This window comes from Lontra canadensis, unplaced genomic scaffold (assembly GCF_010015895.1).
Source record: "Lontra canadensis isolate GAN:19392208 unplaced genomic scaffold, GSC_riverotter_1.0 scaffold205, whole genome shotgun sequence".
NCBI lineage: Eukaryota > Metazoa > Chordata > Mammalia > Carnivora > Mustelidae > Lontra > Lontra canadensis.
Window position 1 is genome coordinate 393,253 of NW_022631199.1, and position 19,544 is coordinate 412,796.

General features: G+C 62.8%; 2 protein-coding genes across 3 annotated transcripts; one reads left to right on the plus strand and one right to left on the minus strand.

Moving 5' to 3' along the window:
- The first annotated feature begins 2,540 nt into the window (after window positions 1–2,540).
- Window positions 2,541–15,436, plus strand: ARF1 (ADP ribosylation factor 1). Of its 2 annotated transcripts, none has more exons than XM_032848509.1 (5): window positions 2,541–2,670; window positions 14,449–14,633; window positions 14,721–14,831; window positions 14,908–15,032; window positions 15,147–15,436. In XM_032848509.1, exons 2-5 carry the CDS (start codon window positions 14,486–14,488, stop codon window positions 15,306–15,308), a joined length of 546 nt encoding a protein of 181 aa, XP_032704400.1. In that variant the 5' UTR covers window positions 2,541–2,670; window positions 14,449–14,485; the 3' UTR covers window positions 15,309–15,436. The 2 variants fall into 2 exon arrangements, with proteins under 2 accessions (XP_032704400.1, XP_032704402.1); XM_032848511.1 differs by lacking the exon at window positions 2,541–2,670 and adding an exon at window positions 13,775–13,814.
- A 1,903-nt stretch (window positions 15,437–17,339) lies between these two features.
- Window positions 17,340–19,047, minus strand: CUNH1orf35 (chromosome unknown C1orf35 homolog). Its single transcript, XM_032848505.1, has 8 exons — window positions 18,867–19,047; window positions 18,494–18,644; window positions 18,340–18,385; window positions 18,163–18,245; window positions 17,983–18,055; window positions 17,799–17,887; window positions 17,506–17,634; window positions 17,340–17,424 (listed from the first exon to the last, which is right to left on the minus strand). Exons 1-8 carry the CDS (start codon window positions 18,958–18,960, stop codon window positions 17,340–17,342), a joined length of 750 nt encoding a protein of 249 aa, XP_032704396.1. The 5' UTR covers window positions 18,961–19,047.
- Between the last annotated feature and the right edge of the window lie 497 nt (window positions 19,048–19,544).

The window sequence follows — 19,544 nt, forward strand, 5'->3', positions numbered from 1 at the left end:
CGGGGATGTTCAAAGGGCCGAGGTAACACAGGCCTCTCCATGTGTGACATGGGCTGTGGCCCACATTCTGCCTCTCAGCTGCCTTGCGGACATGGGCCAGCCCTTCCCCTGCCGACCGTGGGACTCTGGCAGAGTCGAGGCCTGGCTGGCTCCGGGCCCAGGCCCAGAACAAGAGGCAGGGCAGCCCTTGGGTGGGGCAGGGAACAAGGTGTGAGTGTGGGGGCTGGGCCCCTGTCTTCAAACTGGCCGTAATTCTCACCGCCTGGGTATGGCCCCTGGAGGTCCATACAGGATCGGGGGCCTCTGGGGGTGGGCCTGCCGGAGAAGGGAGCTGAGCAGAGGGAGATGTAGGGCCCCACCTGTCTGGATAGAAATTTGTCTCGGGTCCCCTCTGGGAACCACACTGTCCCAGGAAGGCTTAGAGGGGATGAAACTTCCGGCCAGGAGGTGCTGGCCATTGAGGGCCTTAGCTAAGTGGTCACCTGGAGGAACCCAAGACAGCAGCTCGAGGCCGCAAAGTTCCAGCATCCTGGGGACAGGGTGGGGCTGGCGGAAGAGTGACGGTCTGGCAAGTGGCTTGCTGGAGGCCAAGTTCCAAGGGCCTCCATCCCAGCCTCCAGGCCTCCCCAGAGCGTGCCTAGCCACCGTGAACAATGCCAGGGGCCATGTGCAGAGCGGGAGACCCGCAGGGAGGGAGTAGCTCCTCCCCCACAACCCCCACACCCCCTCCACCCCCTCTCCTGCCTGTGCCCCTTTGCTCCGGCCGGCCCTTCAGTTCCTTCTTGTCCAGCGTCTTTGCGTCTGACCTGGCCTTCAGCCTGGGAACTGCTGAAGGAGAGAAGCTTGACCCCAAGCCCCCACCAGGCCACCAGGCCCCCTACTGGAGGGCAGGCTGGAGGTGAGAGTCTGGGCCGGAGGCCTCTAGACAGCTCACCTGGCCCTCTCCTGCCAGAAGCTGGACAGGCGCCGTCTTCATCTTCTATCCCCAGGGTGTCCCGTTCCCCAACCCCAGGGAAGAGGGGGAGGGAGCCCAGGTGAGCACCTGGGCCTCAGTTTCCCCAGGGAACCACCGAGCACGTCCTTGCTCCGACGGATCCTTCCCCTGATGTGCCCCATACCTGTCCATCCTGGGCTGAGATGCCCCCTACCCCCAGGAAGGACAGGATCAAGAGGAAGGTAAATTCCTTTAGCTAGGGGCAGGTACACAGGAATTATTTTTTTCATACACTCCTTCCTGCCTCTATTTTCTCATACTTTTTTAAATTTCAAAGAAAGCTTCTGAAGACACAGTGACCACTTGCAGATTGGGGATTGACTCTCGCGGGTGGGGAGCCAGCACCTCTGGAAGCTTCTGTGCCCCTCCCTGGAGATACAGACCCCAGAGGGCACTTTGCACGAGCATGTGCTGTACACTTAGGGCAGGAGAGACCCCAAGCAGGCCCACGGAGGTGGGCTGGGAGCTGGGAGGGAGGAGGGCCTTGGGGGCAGATGCTGGGGTGCAGACCACCAGCTGGTTTGTAAGTGGTGAGACCTGGGGGAAGCTGGGACTGCAAGGTGGGTCCACAGGGCTGTGACCCTGGCTCACAGGGTCAAGCGACCACCAGCCTCTCCGAAGATGAGGCTGGAGGAGGGCCTGAGGACTGGCAGCTGCTCGGATCCCAGCTGCCCCAGGAAAGGGAGAGGGCCCTGTCCACAGGGAGCGGGAGGGCACAGCAGGGGGCTGGGCAGGACTTCACTGCCAGGCAGGCCCCTGGGCCCAGGGCATGGCCTTGCTTTGTGCCCCCTACAACACACGGGTTTGGAGAGCCCCTCCAGCAGTCTCAGAAAAACTGCTCGGTTGTGGGACCCCTCAAAGCAGCACGACAGTGGGGGGACGGAGACCAGGTGGCAGAAAGGAGGGGGGGTCCAGGTTGGCAGGAGGCCAGAGTAAGGTCCTACATGGGGTCCTCAGCCAAGCCCTGAGCCTGGAAACCGTGGAGAGGGGACTCGTCCGTGTCTCCCTTCCGATCAGCCCAGGGAGGCTTCTAGGAGGAGGGGGCTCCTCCTTCCAGTTCGCCAGATTTTGGGCTTACGGCGACCCCGGGGGTAGCGCTGTGCCCCGCCCAGCAGGGCTCCTGCTCGGCCTGTGCTACTGGATGGCCACGTGCTCCCCCGGGCGGGCGGGGGCGGGGGGAGGCTCCTCCGGCCGGCCAGGGGCGGCGTGGTGGTCACAATCTCCACACCTGGGGTGGGCGCCCGGGGAGACCGACCGCGGCCCGCTGGTCAGGGAGAAGACAGGCACCGTCTCCCCAGCCGCCGCGCCCACGCTCGCCTCAGTACCCCCATCTGCAACATGGGCAGGCGGGTCCACCACCGCGCGTGCCACGAGAAGCGCGGCGTAGGCGCAGGCGCACTCCGTTCCGGGAGGGGCACGCGGGCGCGCACGCGCGCAGCGGCGGGAGGGCGCGGCCCGGGGCGGGGCGGAGACCTGGTCCCGCGCGCCCGCCCTCAGCCCGGAGTCTGCGCGTGCGCCCTGCGAAGGGGAGTAGGCGGGGCCGCAGGTGCGCCAGCCCCGTTCCCCAGCGTCCCCCGCGGCAGCAGGCACTGACGTGGCCGCCGTCAGAGCCGCCATCTTGTGGGAGCAAAACCAACGCCTGGCTCGGAGCAGTAGCCTCGCCGCGGCCGCCGAGGGTGAGGCGGCGGGCCGGGAGCCATGGGCCGGGGTCGGGGCGGCGGGCGGCTGGGACAGGTCCGGACCGCCGAGGCTCTGCTCACCGCGGCGGCGTTGGGTCTGTGAGGCCGGCCCGGGCGGGGGCCGACGGGAGGCCGGGCCGGGGAGGCCCGAGGCCGGGCCGGGCCGGGGAACTAGGCGGGGCGGGCGAGGCGAGGTCTGGGCGGGGTGGAGGGTCGAGGGGCGGAGGGCGCTAGGGCTGGGCCGGGGGTCGAGGATTGGCTGGGGGTCAAGGGGAGGCCCGGCCGAGGCGGGGGAGGGGACCGGCCGGGCTTGGGCTAGGCGGGGGCCGGGGGGGGGGGGGGGGTTGCGTGGAGTCAGGGCCCGGGGCTGGGGTCCGCGGCGCCGCCGGCCCCTGAATCTCCCTCCCCCGCCCCGCGGCCTCGCGCCCCCAGCGTCGCCGGGGTGGACGCGCGGAAGTCCGGGCCGAGGCGTGGGCTCCCGCCTCGGGGTCTCCGGCACCCGCGGCCCGGGACGCCGCCAAGGTCACGCGATGGCCGCGGTGGGATCCCCGTTCCGTGGGCCGGGGTCCCGGGTTCGGAGGGGGAGCAGCTGTGGGCGCGGGAGGTGGCGGCGCGGGGCTCGGAGGAAAGCCGCTGCGGTCCGGCTCGCCTCCTGAGCGCCGTCGGCACGGAGCGCACCCTTTCTTCCTCGTTGGGGGGTCTGGTTCCTGGGGGACTGTCTGCGCGGCTTCGCGGACTTGTTGCACCGTCGGGCGGGCCAGCGGCGAGGCGGGTGAAACGGGAGCTGGACGAGTGCGGCGTGCGGGTTCCGGGTCGTGCGGGCTCGGCGGGGCCGGGACTCGGCGCAGTTCACGCCGCGCTCTGCGCGCCTCCCATTTCCTCAGCGCCCGGCAGCCGCCTTCCGTGCCGCCGCGGACTCGCACGGGAAGGGGCTTCTGCACGGGAGGGGTGCGGAGCCGGGCGGTCCCGGAAGTCCCCGCGGCCCGGCGGCTGCTGGTGTCCCTGCGGTCGGCTGTAGTTCCCGTTTCACAGCCACCAGTGAGCGCTCAGCGCTTCTGTGGGCCCGCTGTCTGCGCCTGCGGCTGAGCGCGCCCGTGCGGCGCTCCGAGGCTGCGGGGCCCGCCGTTCTCCCTACCGGTCGCCGCATGTGCCGCTTGCGGAGCCCGTGCCGCGTGAGCGGTGTCCAGGTGAGGATCATCACGCGACTGGCCGTGAGTTAGCGCGCCCCGCCTTCCCGCAAAGGCTCGGTCTTGTCCGCTGGCCTGCTGGGCTGTCTTCAGGACGCCTGGGAAATTCGACCCGATCGCCTGTGTCCAGGTGCGGCAGGTGTCCTCCCCGGCCGGTGTCCTCCCCTACCGCGTCCAGGGACTTAGGTCACGCCGGTTGCCTGGCTTTCTCTTCTCCAAGGTTAGGAGCACCCCTGGTGTGCTGAGCTGAAGCTCCCAGGCTGGGACAGGCTTGCACTTCCAGGAGGGCACAGTCTGCTCCTGCTGGCTTCAGGGACACCGGGGCGGCCTCTGCAGCCCAGACTCTCCTGCGCCTGGCAGCCGCACCTGGGACCTGGCACCGACGCCCGGCAGGGTAGGAAGTGTTGGAGTGAGTTGAGTCCGTTTTCCACAGATTCTTCCAAAAGAGGGGAATTTCAGTCTGCTTTTGGGATCTGCTTTGCTGTCCTGTCTGCATAGAATGAGGTGCTCTGTTGGCGCCTTATGGGTGTGGGGGATGTTCAGTCTTTCAGAAACGCTTTGGACCCGGTCATGGATCCGTTGTAACTGCCTTGTGGGAAGGAGAGGATGGCTTTGGGAATGGGGGTGAGAGAGGGTGCCGTATGGAGTATATGAGTGTGGGGGGGGTCGAGTCCAGACTGTGAGTGTGCAGGGGTGGGGGGCGAGTCCAGGGTGTGAGTGTGGGGGGGGGGGGGGGTCCAGGGTGTGAGTGATCGTTGCGGTGGGGGGTGAGTCCCGGGTGGGAATGATGGTGGGTTGGGAGGGTTAACTGTAGAGTAGCCACAGGCAAGGGGAGTCCAGAGTTGGGGACTGGGTTCCCCGGTCACAGGTGCCGCCCTCTGCTGAGCACAGTGTCCCTCCGTTCCTGTTGAGGTGATCACCGGGAAGTCTGCACGGCCTAGGTGGACCCTATCTGCTAGAGCGTGCCACTCCTGGGGCTGTCCTGAAGGTGGGTGAGGACGCCTCTGCTGGCTGAGAGGAAAGGTCACACAAACGCTTCAAAGTTCCTTCTCTCTGGGCGTCTGTCAGGCCATCCCCTGCCGTCCTGCCTCCCCAGCCTCCTGGAGTGAGCTGGTTGGCTGGCAGATGCAGGGATGCACATCCCTCTGCCGGGTGCCTCCAGGCCCTGGTGTCCCAGTCCCCGCCCGCCCTGGCCATGGGAGCTTGGCGGCCTGTCGGCAGCCAACAGCCCTGACCAGTGGAGAAGCCAGAAGAGCATGGAAGGCGGGAAGACTTTACCAGCAAGGGGATTGTGTGTTCCCAAAGCCCCGCAGGTGACCACAAGTGTATGGCCTGAACTCGTGGGAGCCCGGGTCCCCCCCCCCCGCCACGTTTTGAGGAATTGGGAGTGGCAACGCTGGTGAGTGTCAGGTCGGAATGTAGGAAGTTTCGGTCCTCAGGTAGTGAGCAAGCTAGAAGGAATTCCAGAAGGCACGTCGTGTGGAGAACGCAGCAGGTCTTGGATTTGGTCTCGCATGCGGAGTCGTCTGTGTGGTGCCGGTGTGGGAGCCAGACAGGAATCCGGGCGCTTAGAGCTCGCCGGCACCTCCTCATGTGCAGTCGTAAGTGCCATGGTCGGCCTCCGCGCACACGGCAAGGAAATGGTTTTGAGATTGCGTCCAGTCTCATTTGGGAGGGGTGTGAATGAAGACAGCTCAGGGGGCCAGTGTTCAGATCGCGGGGTTCAAAACAAAGGCCGTCCTAAAAATTGCCGCCAGCTGTTCCCTGTGAATTTTCCTGTCATCGATTGGTGAGCGCGGGGTTGCTCACGAACTGAATCTGCCGAGTTACGTTTAAAGTGCTCTGTACTCTGGTGAGTTGGGTGGTGAGACTTTGTTGAAGACGAGAACATTGAGCATGTCTGTCACAGCGACGGAAGACGTGCTAATTCTGGGGAGCGGGGAGAGAACGTATTTCGTCCTTGACCGTGGGACGTCTCCGAGAGCTGCAAGCTTGCTGGAGTCACTGGCCGGGTGTCCGCAGCCCTGGCCACCTCCTTGGACTGTCGGGCCAGTTAGACTGGCCCAGCACGGCAGTCCTTGTTAGCTTGGTGGGTTGTCCCTGACCAACACGCTCTTAGGAAAAGCCCATTTGTCGACGTGTGTGTGTAATCCCTCTGGGCCTTGGTAGGTGGGCTCTTCGGGTTTTCCTCCGCTCCCTGACAGGTGGTCTCGTGGGTGCCCAGGGAAATGAGCCATGGGGTGTGCCCATGGGCACAGTGCAAGGTTGGGTGGCTGTGTGGTGCCCTGGCTGTGGGCAGAGCAGGCATGTGGCTGGGGAGAGACTTGTGCACAGTGCTTCCAGCATCCGAGCGGAGATGGAAAGGACCAGGGTCCTGTGGGTCCGATCCCGGGTGGGGCAACACCTGGGGGCAGCCATAGGCACAGAGGCCCCCGGCACAAGCGCCTCTGGTGGTGGGGGGGCCTCCTGCAAGCCAGTGGGCCTAGCCCCAGAAGGGGTATTTCAGGAATCTCTGTGGCTGGGAAGAGCAGGTTCTTGGGACCTTGTGGAATGGACAGATGTCAACTTCCTGAATGTCACTGTGTTCTGTGTACGGAAGCGGCCCTCGTCATTGCCGTGGTGGTTTTCATAGATCACATTTCTCAGGAACACCGCTCCCTTGTAGGCAAAGGAGGCGGTGTTTTGTTCTTCGGAGAACCATAGCGGGAGTCGTTCTCTGTCTGCGGGAGAGACGGAGCAGCCCCATGGCCCCAGCCAGCGCGGTTCCCGTGCCCCTGCCATGACGTGCTCTTACAGTAGCGCCTGGAGTCTGTGGTGTAGTTGCACCCGTGTGACAATGACTCACTGTCCCGTGGTCCCCAGGACGCGATAGACGAAGCAGCAGGGTGGGATTTCGCCTTCCAAGGCATATGCGGCTTTTGCCGGCTGCCATCTCGAGATGGTGGCATGGTGCGCTGCAGCCGCGGGGTGCCAGCCCTGGCCTCTGTGAGGACCCCAGCTTGGCATCTGCCTTGCCCAGCAGGCCACAGGCCCCTTGCTGGTGGATGGAAGCCAGAGGGGTGATGAGGTGCCCGGGGCCAGGGCCCAGGGGTGTCCGCAGGGGTGTGCCTTTCAGAGGGAGAGGTGAAGGCAGTTGCTGGAAGCAGGTGGATTAGGGGATGAGTGGGGACACACAGAGTTGGTGGGTGTTTGTGGGGTTTGGGCCTGAGGCAGTAGGAGGAGGTCAACGGTTCAGTGTGGGGGACAGTAGGAGACGAGTCTGGGGGGCGGATGTCCTGTGGAGGGGGTAGTGCTAGAGTGGGAGTATGGCGCATGCAGGCAGTTGACCTGCGGAGGGCCTCCAAACAGAGGATGGCACAGGCAGGCATGTCAGCAGGGGTCCTCGGCACCCGGCTGTCCCGGGTCCCACGTGTGGCCAGAGGCAGGAAGAGGTGGTGGACAGGTGGGCAGACATGAGAAGTCCCCATAAGGACAGTGAGCTCTGGGACAGGACCAGTGTGGGAAGGGTCCTGAGCCCTTGTGCCCGCGAGTGCTCTGGGCTGGGCCGGCAGAGGTGGCCGCCCAGAGGCCAGGGAGGGGCCGGACTGCTGGGGGTTGGAGCAGAGGTGCTGAACCTCCGCGGACTGGGATTTTCTGTGTCCTCAGGAAGGCCATTGCTTACAGAAAGGTGGGGCTGCAAGTTCTGAATTCTGTTTTCAGAAACGGTCTCTTGAAGTCCCTTGAAGACAGACGCCAAGGCTGAGGGTTGGCCTAACCACCCCTCCCTGCCGTCATGCCCTGTGCTGAGAGAGCCTCAGGGGTCTCCCGGCCGCTCCAGGTGGATGTGCAGGGGGGACTCGGGGGGGTCTCCCGGCCGCTCCAGGTGGATGTGCAGGGGGGACTCGGGGGTCTCCCGGCCGCTCCAGGTGGATGTGCAGGGGGGACTGGCACCCCCAGGGCTTGCGGCTGCAGGTTCCCTCTCTTCTGGAGGGTGTGGAGGGACCTATCAGGGCTCTTGCCCACCCCATGCCTGTGTGCTGGGCTCAGTGGCCGCTCTGGGAAGGTACAGGGGCAGGTAGAGCAGCCTCAGGACGTTGGTGGGGACCTGACTGTGAAAGACCCCTTGGAGAGTCTGCTGACCATTGAGGCAGAGTCAGAGGGCACGTGTGGCCCTCTCTCACTCCCGTCCCATTGTGGAGACTGTGCAGCCCTGTTCTTGTGCACCTGCTCCTTCTGTGAGCGTAGGGACCTTCAGCTTGGTCTGCGGTCAGTGCAGCTGGGGACCGTGCATCTCGCGCGTCCCTGTTCTGCAGTTGGAGGCAACGTGAGCCGTGTTCGTGGCCTCCCGTGTGTGTTGTGTACACTGAACTGCAGGCTGGCTGGTCATTGGCACACAGTTGGCTGAGGCGCTTCGAGGGTAGTTGGGTTGGAAAGTGCTACGCAGAACCTGAAGACTCTGTTTTGGTCTTTGTGGCTGGTGGTGCGGAGCATTCCGTGCAGCGGGGCTGTTTCCGCCTGTGCCTTGTGAGGCAGTGGCTAGGGACGGTGGGGCGTGCTTGTTCCTGCAACAGCTGCGCGGACAGCGAGAGCCACTTGTGGCTGTGGCGGAGCATGACACTCCCTGGTTGTGCCTTGAGTCAGACCTGCCAGGTGATGCCCTGCTCCTCCAGCTCTCAAGAGACAGGGTGCGGAGTGAGGGGCTGGCCTCCCGGGCCTGGGGTACCTCCCCCTCCCTCATGTTGGTGTCGGGGTTGGCCCTCGTGCCTTGCTGGGAAAGCCCGGTGGGCCACCCCCAGCGGGCCCTCCTTGAACTTGGCCTGAGGGCGCAGAGCAGGACAGTCTGGGCCAGCATGTGTAGTGGCAGAGGGGGAAGTGGGTGATGGCGCTCAGAGGCTGTCCTGGGACCTGGGCTGCAGTGTGACGACTGGCAGACAGGCCTGGAGTGTGTTCGAGATGCCTGGGAGAGGACGCTGCCCGCATCCTCCTCACGGGAAGGTCAGCTGCAGGTGTGGGACATGAGGGATGTGGTGGTCATTCTGCAAGATGCCCTGACCCGAGGACCCCTGTGCTGGGTACTTGGAAGTCATAGTGCCTGTCCATCAGGTGTCTGGCGCTGGGTGGGGAACGGCCCGTCCGTCGAGCGTGCCAGGCCCAGTGTTCTCCCCATGAGTGTGTCTGCACAGCTGTGCCGGGACTGTGCGGCGCATTTGCCTAGCACAGGGACCACATGGAGGAGGAGCCCAAGCCATAGACTGCTGCGCTGGGCTTGCCGGTGGGGACGGCTCAAGGCCGTGTCTGCTGGCGTGTGGACAGCCGCGTGCGGCAGATTCTTGGTGGTCCACGGTGAGATTCAGCGTGTTGGGGTGAGTTGGGCTTCTGAGTGACGGACAGCCTGTGCCTGGCAGCTCTGTGGGGAAGTCTGTGCTGCGTTCACGTTTCTCCCGTGAGGCACTAGAACCGACTGTGTGGTGGCGGAGCTGCACGTTTACCTCAGTGTCCTTGACTCTGACAGAGCTGGAAAGGGGAAACGCCCCCATGTCCCCCGGGTTTCCATTCAAGTGGGGGTTCGTCCCTCTGAACTCGCCCTGCACAGCACAGGGTGGAACCGGACCCTCGGACCTTTGCCCCTAGGTCACGTGTTCCTCTCCTGCCGCACTCCAGGTGGGTGTCATCATGCTAGTGATGGCGAGTCGTGCAGGTGCTATTGGCAAGCCTGCTGGAGACTGTCCAGGCAGCCACCTCCTGTGGCTTGGCTCGCCCTGACCCCTCCCGGGCCTCTCGGGGGGGCCGGCACGGGTACAGGTGCAGGCCACAGTGCCAGCTCTCCGGCAGCCGCGCTGTTCATGGGATATTCGTGTCGTGGAACGCCACGTTTTTATCTCACTGGACTGGCCTCCCCAGGGAGGCCCCTTTGTGGGCCTGGGCCTCTGGCCGGTAGACCTTTGCATTCGCGAACGTAGGTCGCCTGTTTTTTGCTTTACCTTGTTCCTGGTCCTTTCCGCGGAGCTGTGGGACTGGCGCCAGCTCCTGGGCAGGAGAGAAGCCTTGGGAGCAAGGGTTTTCATTGCGCACGGGTGCAGAAGACCGTGGCAGGAAACTAGAAAGACAGGTTTGGACAGGAGTTGAAGGGACTCTGGCGGCAGCAGGTGTGGCCTGGCACCTTGGCCGAGCGTCCTGCACAGTAGACCCTGTTCCAAGAGGATCAGCACGGGATCGTCCTGGCCATCGATGCAGACCTTTTGCAAAACGGTAGATGGTGCTGGGGACGGGCCAGGAGCAACCAGGGTCCCTGGACCAGGTGCGTGGCAGGTGCGGAGGGGTCTAGAGGCGTGTGGAGACCGGCTGCTGTGTGCAGTGGCCTCTTCAACCCAAGACTTCATGCTCATCCCCAGCCCCTGGGGGCCCTCGGACTCGGTAATGAGGGTGCAGCACAGCCCAGCCAGCCAGGGGTTGTGTGTGGGCAGGTTTGCCCTGAGGTGGTCCTTCCGCCCCCGTGGGGGCTGGGGAGGGTCACCCCCGACTCCTTTGGTTTTTGTGTCGAGTTGTAAGAACGGGATGCGGTAGTGCTAAAGCAGGTAGGAGTCGCAGTCCCCCTCCCGCCTCCCAGACACGGCCCCTGTCCTGGCTCTGTCATGGCTGTACTTCGTGGTGAGTGTGCTACCGTTCCTCAGTGTGTCTGCTCTGGGGCATAGGGGTCGCCCCTTGACGCCCAGATCTCCCTAGCTGCCACAGCAGGGGTAGCAGGACTGAGCCAGCTGGTGACTGGCTGATGGTTCCCCACAGGAAGAATGACAGTGTTCTCTTTTCGTTGGTTGGTACCTGTCACCAGTTTTCCCCAGCTGCCCTCGGATGGCCCAGCCCCCCGTTCCAGCCATGCACGTGGCATGTACCCCTTCTCTGGAAGTCTGCCTCTGTGCCTCCTCTCCTCCAGGGCTGGGGGAGGCAGTCTCCCCTCCCCTGTGGCCACCTTGCTGGGAAGGTGTGCATTTCTGGCCTTCCATCCTTCCGCCCCTCCCCTGAACTGCTGTCTGGGCTGGGAGTAGAACTACAGGTTGGAAGCACTGCTGTGTCACTTGAATAAAGTACTCGGACCCTTGGTGTCCCCATGTACATCTGTTTCCGTGCTTGTATGTCAGGCTCTTTCAGTCTGGAGGTTTCTGCTCTCCTGAGCTGCAACATTGAAGGGTTTCTTCCCCAGAATTCTCTGCGTGCTTTGGTTTTTGGAGCAGTTTCTGGCTGCCCTAGAATGGAGGGGAAGGAACAGGGAGCTCCGCGCTCCGGTCCCCATCACCCCCCACCTGATGGACCCACACTGACACTCCATCAGCTGGAGGCTCTCCTTTCCACGGGGGTTCACTGTCCATGGTGTGTGTGTTGTGGGCATGGACAAGTGTGGAAGGACGTGTGCCTGTGCCTGCAGGGTCACCCAGACTGATGGTCTTACAGCCCCGAACCCTCCTGGGCTCCCTCATGTCTCCTGGTGCCCACTAAGGGGTAGGTCTCCCGTCTTCACAGTCCTGCCTTCTCCAGAGCACTGCCTGCACTTGGAATCATAGGGCGAGTGGCGTGCTTGGATGGGCTGCTTTCCCCCAGGGGCACACGACCCCGCTCCCACCCTCGTCTTCTGGTGGTGCGGAGCTTGTTTCTTTGCAGCGCTGGCAGCGGGGTGGTCCGAGTGGAGCACAGTCTGTGCAGGCAGGCGGTGTCCTTCTGAAGGACAGCCTGGGGGCTTCTGACTGTGGCACTGTGGGTAAAGCTACTGTAAATGCCCAGGTACAGGACGCAGTGTGGACGCAGCCGCAGCTCCTTTGTTATGTGAGCAGAGTGTCTGGTTTTGTAGGACACAGCCACCTGCGAGGTATCCTAAGCAGCTGGTGGTGTCAGTGTTGTGGGTTTGGGCCTTGGTAGTAGGTGCGTTGTGGGCAGCTCGTTCTGATTTGGATTTCTTGGCGGAGATTTTTTCATGTGCTCATTTGCCATCTGTGATCTTCCTCGGGGAAATGTCTGGTCTTTGGCTCATCTTACAGTACTTTTCTCTTTCTTCTTGGCCTTTTTTTTTTTTTAGAGGAGAGGGAGGAAAGGAGAGAGAATCTTAAGCAGGCTCCATGCCCAGCTCAGAGCCCCATCCCACAACCGTGAGACCAAGACCTGAGCGGAGACCAAGAGTCAGAGCCTTAACCTCTGGAGCCACCTGGAGCCGTTCCCCCCCCACGGCCATTTTGCAGTTCTTTTTCTTTTTCTTTTTTTTAAATATTTTATTTATGTATTTGATAGAGATCACAAGTAGGCCGAGAGGCAGGCAGAGAGAGAGGAGGAAGCAGGCTCCCCACTGAGCAGAGAGCCCGATGCGGGGCTCGATCCCAGGACCCTGGAATCATGACCTGAGCCGAAGGCAGAGGCTTTAACCCACTGAGCCACCCAGGCGCCCCCATTTTGCAGTTCTTAAATACAATTGAAACTTGTTTGTTCCTGAGTTGTCATTGGCCTTCTGGGTATTTCTTCGATGACAGCCTTTAATCTTGCACTAACTCTTTTGCAGTCCGGTTTATCTGCTCGTTGTCTTGACGGTGTCGTGACCGGAGTGGAAGTTTGTAGCTGTGTGTTTCATGGGTCATGCCTCTGGTGTTGTATCTAAAAAGACATCACCATGCGCAGGTAGATGTGGGCCTTCGAAATTGCTCCCCATCCTTATTTATTGTTGTGTGTGTGTGTCTTACTCTGGCTCTCAGGTGGCCATGGACCTGTCCTTGCGTCGTGGCACCAGATCCCCCACCTTGGTGCCTGGGGATGGTGGGGTTGTTTGTTTCTTCCTTTTAAGTAGTCTTCTGTCTTGCTTTCCCCCTTCCCCCCGCTGGCAGCGTCTTAAAAGGAGCTAGGGTACAAACAACAGTGGTGGGTACTGCAGATACAGGCAGCCATAGGTTCTAGCCTGGAGGCCTGCAGGTATCTGCCCATCCACGGGTAGTGTGCCTGCCTGTCCAGCACGCTGTGTCCTTGTGTCCAGCATGGTACACGCCCACACCTGCCCACCTGGATGCAGGCAGCAGAGCCCGGGTTCCATTGCTCCAGGAAGGTCCCTTCCCTGCAGAGCTGAGGAAGAACACAAGGTTAGACCCCCAAGCACACTTGGCCTTGGCTTCCAGAACTCATCACCCCCTTTTTCTTTTTGTCTTTGGGGGGTTGGGCATCTCTTCATTAGTGATTTTGGCAGAACTGACATTGAAAGTGTGTTTCTCAGAGAATTTTTCATTCTCTGCATTTATGAGGAAAATGGGCTGTCTGCAGAAAAAAGAAATGTTACAGTAAAGAATATTTTAGATTTTAATGTTTTGAATAGGTAGTATTGTTCACCCCCAAAAGCAAAAAAACATGTCAGAGATGCACTGAAGCGGGGTGCCCAGCTGGCTCAGTCGGTGGAGCGTGCCACTCTTGACCTCAGGGTTGTAAGTTCGGGCCCCATGTTGGGTGTAGATGGGACTTAAAATCTTTAACAACACCCAGAAAAAAGGGCACGGAAGCCAGTATGAAGGCCTCTGCCGGGCATGCCCGGGGCCACTGGAGCATCAAAGCCACAAAGTAAAACAGGAATGTCCCGCCTTGTCAATTCTCAGGGACGGTGCTGACGGGCTGCTGTGGCCAGGGTGTGTTGGCTGCCAACGTGGCGGAAGTGGGAATGTGCGTGTGCTCACTCTGTGCTCACTGGTGACCACGGCCCCTGAGCCTGTCCTCCGGGGGCAGTGGGCTGGGCCTGCATCTTGTCCGTTCTCCAAGGCCTGGGGAGCTCCTGACCGCTCCTGGGGACAGGTGTGGCTGGCAGGCCTCCCTCCTGGCCTCAGGAGCACTTGGCCGGTGCCTGCTGTGGACCAGCTGGTTTTCTGTCCACACAGACCCTCCTCTCTCAGGGCTGTCCCACACCCTGCTGTTTGACTTCCGCCAGGTGTCAAAAACCTGGATTCCTGGGCAGTCTGCCTTTGAGTGAGTGATCATCTCTCCCAAGTCCGTGTGTGGGAGGGACACTGCTGAAGAGTGAAAGGACCATCCCGTGCCCTGGGGGTGGGGGGTGGGGAGCTGTGGGTGGCACTTCGGGCCCAGGTTTCTGCTCTGAATTGAGGGGACCCTGCTGCAGCCTAGGAGCTGCCTCCTCACTGGGGTGGAAGGGCCTGCCAGACAGGCTTCCCCTCAGACTCTATGGCTGATGTGCTGCCCGAGAGCCCAGATGGGGTCTGGTTCCAAGTCCTGCGTCGGGGTGAGTGCTAAGATCTCAGCACGTCGGGGACGGTTGGCCGTGGCGTGTGTCCCTGCTGGGATGGGTGTTGTGGAGGGTCTCGCTTTCACGTCAGGGCGCTCTGTATCCCCTTGCCACGTGGCCCGTGTCGTTGAGCCCACATGGGCATCGCAGCCTCCAGTGCTGGTCACCCTGTCCTGAGATCCCGAGATGCTCCCTTCCAGGGGAAGGACTCCGTTTCTGCTGCTTGGGAGCCTGGTTTCCTCTGCCTGGGCCCTGTGAGCTTTGAGGGATCAGGCCTGTGCATCGGCGGGAGCTGGAGGAAGGGCCCCATGCTGCTCCCTCACACGGCAGGCAGGGACCCGGGGACTGCTGTCTCTACAGGTTTCTCTGGCCAGAGTTCCTCCCGCACGCCTACAGCATGGGAAATATCTTCGCCAACCTCTTCAAGGGCCTTTTTGGCAAAAAAGAGATGCGCATTCTCATGGTGGGGCTGGACGCCGCAGGGAAGACCACCATCCTCTACAAGCTGAAGCTGGGCGAGATCGTGACTACCATCCCCACCATAGGTGAGGGGAGCGTACCGAGGGGCCAGGGTGGGGCTGGGGCGGGGTGGAGGGGCCTGGGCAAGGCTCAGCTGCGTCCCACTCACACAGGCTTCAACGTGGAAACCGTGGAGTATAAGAACATCAGCTTCACCGTGTGGGACGTGGGCGGCCAGGACAAGATCCGGCCGCTGTGGCGCCACTACTTCCAGAACACGCAGGGTGAGCGGGCGTGCTGCAGCCGGCGGAGGGGGTTGGGGTGCCCTAGCTGCCTGTCCTGACGCCCACGGCTCCGCAGGTCTCATCTTTGTGGTGGACAGCAATGACAGAGAGCGCGTCAACGAGGCCCGGGAGGAGCTCATGAGGATGCTGGCAGAGGACGAGCTCAGGGACGCCGTCCTGCTAGTGTTCGCCAACAAGCAGGTGCGTGCGCACGCGCGCATGGTCAGCGGGCAAATGCGGGTGGGTGTGGGGCTCACGGGCGCACAGGGGTCCTTGCCAAGTGCTGACCTATGTCCCCCGGGCCTCTCCCACCAGGACCTCCCCAACGCCATGAACGCGGCGGAGATCACAGACAAACTGGGGCTGCACTCCCTGCGCCACAGGAACTGGTACATTCAGGCCACCTGTGCCACCAGCGGGGATGGGCTCTATGAGGGACTGGACTGGCTGTCCAATCAGCTCCGGAACCAGAAGTGAGCCGCGCCCCCTGCCCCACTCCCTCCTCCACCCTGCTTTACTCTCATGTGGTGTGAGTGCCAGAAGCTGTCTCCATGGTCGGTCACAGTGTGCTTCCCCATGCTGTAAATGTGCAGACGCAGCCTGCAGCCGGGTTCTTATTTAATGTAAATAGTTGTTGTTCCCAACGAGGCAGTTTCTGGTACTCCTATGCAATAGTACTCAGCTTTTTTTATTGTAAACAGAGAATCAACCCACTGTTAATACTGAGAAGGGGTTTTAGGCACACGGGGCCTCCAGGAGTCACTGTGTCTGACCAGCCTGGCACACCTCCTCGGGCGTTTGATCTGTGTTGAGATTCATTTGGGTGGTGGGTTTTTAACCCGAACTCAGTGCATTTTTAAAATAGTTACAAAGACAAGATAAGGAGAACACTTGAACCTACAGGAGGGAGAACCGTGCCCAGTGTTGGTTCTGCACTGGTGGCCGGAGTCCGGTCCACCAGGGGTCTGTTTCCCGCTGGGAACGTGCGACAGGGCAGAACCAGCCACGGTCCATCCTGCATGGTCACCCTGGGGTCCCTGTGATTCGCTGTCTTGGGTCATCCCACATCCCCTAGCGTTTCTGCTTGCTCGTGCTTCCCAGCTGCCCAGGAGACAGGCTGGCGGCTGCAGCCAGCGCTCACGGACCCCTCGGGGTGGTGGTGGGGCGGGGGGGGGGGGGGAGACCTCGGCTTTCCCTTGGGTCTGCGTGGCGCTCTGGCTTGCTCCGGGCGGCCTGGGGTCTCACCAGCAGGAGTGCAGGCGGGCGGGCCGGTCACCCTAGAGCCTCAGCCCCTGGAGCCCCCGTCTACATGTGCTTTCACTCCCTCAGCCTGCAAGGGTCAGATTTGCCATCGAAACGACGACCTCTACTGTTTTCTTTTGTATTTTGATAAACACTGAAGAAGCTGGAGCTGTTAAACTTTATCTTGGGGAAATCCTCAGAAGTGGTTTATTTGGTGTCGTGGAACCTCTTACTGCTTTCAATACACGATTAGTAATCAACTGTTTTGTATACCTGTTTTCAGTTTTCATTTCGACAAACAAGCACTGTAATTATAGCAACTAGAATAAAACGTCTTAACTATTTTGTGGCTTTCCAGTGCTTGGACGCCAGCGGCCCATGGCACGGGTCCTTAGCCAGGGACCAGGACCGTGCAGCTGACTGGAAGTTCCCACTGGCCGTGTCCTGTCCTGGTCCGTCCTGGCAGTGCCCGGCTGTGGGCTGTGCTCAAGGCCAGCTGGAGGGGTTCTGCGTGCAGGCTGCCTGCTCTTTCCCATGCCCATCCTCCCTGGTGCACACCTGCTTGCAGACAGGCACACACCCTAGTCGGCCTGTTCCTGAGCCCCTTGTTGCTGCCACATGCCCTTCTTACTCGTTGAAGGTCCTCCCTCCACTCTGGAGTCCTTGCTCCTCAGCCCGGTAAGGCTGTTGGCCCAGTCTGGCCTCCACCCTGGACCACTCACCTCTACCAACAGCTTGAGACCAGGGTCAGGGTTGTGAGGACGGAGTTGTCTTCGGAATTATGAACCCAGCCTGGGTTTTGTCCTCACTCCAGTTGGTTGTAAGAGTTACTTTGGTTCCATGCGCAGCCCCCTGCAGAGATGGCAGAAGGCCCGATCCTACCCAGGAGAAGCAGAGGACTCAGCAGGCAGGTCCCCGGGGGGGGGGGGGGGGGGGGGGGGGGGGACACATGCCAGAGACAAGTCTGTGCCCCTTGTAATCTAAGCGTCAGGCCCATGTGGGACCATAGGACACCAGCACAGGGAAGTCCCCCTCCCAACGGTTTCAGGCTGGTTGTACCAGAACATGGGTCCAACACCTTCCCTGGAGAGTGAGATATGTTTCCCTTAAAATAAGTTTATTTCAGTACAAAGAGTGAGTGAAAGAAAAATAGAAGCGGCTGTATGGGCTCTTCCCAGGCCCAGTGTGTCTTCCTTGGGTGGCACTAGCTCTGTAAGCTGCTGGGCCAGAGGCTGTGGGGTGGGGGGGGGGGGGCGTAGGCAGGTCTCAGTCACTGTGGTCCCGGCGCCGCCTCTTGGAACAAGGTGAGGAGTCTGCGTCCGAGTCAGAGCCGTGCCTGCGGCGACCAGATCTGAGAAGACCAGGGATGCCCTGAATGTGGTAGGCTGCCCTGCCCCACCACCAGGCCACCCCAAGGCAGAGGCCCACGTACCCTGCAGAGGTGGGGGGCAGCGGCGAGGCCACCCTGCTCCGGTGTGTCTTGTCTTTCTTTTTCTCTTTCTTGTGCTTCTTCTTCTTCTTCTTCTTTTTCTCTTTCCTGCTTTTCTTGTGGCTCTCTGGGCTGTGAGCACACGGCCTCATCACCAGGTCTTGACCGCAGGTGCCCATAGCATGCGACACCCGCCCTCCCCCTGCCCACGTCCCATCGGAGCACCGCCCTCTGGGGACCCAGCAGGCAGCCAATGCACCAAGACCCATTGGGACAGGTGGGGGTGCAGCCCTTACCCGGGCTCTGCCTTGTCCTCCTCTGACCGAGGCTTCTTCCTAGCCGAGGCTGGTGAGGAGCCTGGCCGGCTGCTGTCCACGCGCTGGTGCTGCGGAGGAAGGTCACTCACTCTGGGCGGCGGGGGGGGGGGGGGGGGGGGGGCTCTGCGGGAAGGGGGGGTCCCCGCGGGACACGAGCACTTACCGTGAACACCGACAGCCCCAGCTTGGCGGCCTCCTTGTCTTCCCGAGACAACGCCACTCGGCCTGCCGAGCCGCTGTGGGAAGGCGGGGGAAACCGCCACGATGAGACCGACGGGCCCCGGCCTCCGCCAGGTGCTACCTCCGCAAGCCCAACGCGCCCCGTCCACCCCTCGCCACGCACCTGGAGCTCCCCAGGCCCAGCAGCCGGTCCACTCCCTTCTCCTCGAGGTCCCCTCCTTCCCGCTTACACACCTCCACAAAGTCCTGTGCGGGGGCACGCGGGCGCTCGCAGCAGCTCCACCCCCAACCCCGGGCCCCTGCGCCCCTGCCCCCCCGCCCCCCGGAAGGGCCCCCTCACCTCCTTGCTCAGGCCCGTGGGCTGCTTCCTCACGTTCTTGTAGCCTCTGCGGGGGCCGCGGGCGAACTTCAGGGGCTGCAGGCCGCACCCGGGCCCCGCCCCTCCGTGCCCGCCGCCCCCCAAGCGCGTCCCCGACCCCGCGGGGCGCACTCACAGCGCCGCCATGAGGGCCTCCTGCTCCGCCTGCCGCACGGCCGCCAGCTCCTCCTCCCGGCTCAGTCCCGCACCGTCCGCCCGGCCCTTGGCGTACCAGGTGAGGTCGCGGCCCTTCTGCCAGCGGCCCACCGGAGCCATCAGCGAGTTCCCTGCGGGGAAGCAGTGCCCAGGGCTCGGCCGGCGGGTCGGCGCGCCTCCCGCTTCCCCCGAGGGTGCAACCCTGCGCTACCCAGCACCCGCGGCCCCTCGTTCCCCGCACCCGGGCACCCCCACGGCCCCGTTCCCTGCACCCGCGGACCCTCGCTCCCTGCACTCGCGGCTTCCCGCGCACCTCGACCCCCCCCCGCCCCCGGGCCCGGCGCCGCGCTGACCCAGGTAGTTCTCTCTCTGTTTGTCGGTCTTCACGTCCTCCCAGCTGAACTGGTCCTGCCCGCCGCGCACGCCGCCCCGGCTAGAGCCGAACATGATGCGAAGCCGCCCGCCGGCCCCCGGCGTCTCGAAGCCCCGGCCTCGCCGCCCCGGGCGGCGCCGCCGCCGGCACCCGCTCCCGCGTCGCGCGGCGTGACGTCATCCCTCGCAGGTCCGGCATCCTCCGCGCCCCGCCCCGGCGCGCCTGCGCAAGGGCTCCCGTCCCGCCCGCCCCCGCAGCCACTCAGCGCGATGGGTGGAGGCCGGGGATTGGGGTCCTTGGACGGGAGGTCTCGGGAGACTTGGGAAGACTCCCAGAGCTCTGCAGACAGGCCCTCGGGTCCCCGTCCGCCTCACCCGGTCTGGCGAGACCCCGTGCTCAGACCCCCACCCTCAGGAGGGCTGCAGGTACCTACGCAGAGCTGGGCATTGTGGGCGCCGTCAGGCCTGCTTGGGCCGCTGCCCCGTGGGTGGCTTCTGCCGGAATCCCTCTGTGTGAGCCATCTTAGCAACTGCCTGTCCCCAACACCCTGCCTGTGACTGCCAGTGCTCACGTGCCCGTTCTGTGCCCAGTCTATCCCCTGCTGCCAGTTCCCCGCAAGTGTGGCGTGTAACTTGTTCTGCGCAGCAAGCACTCACCA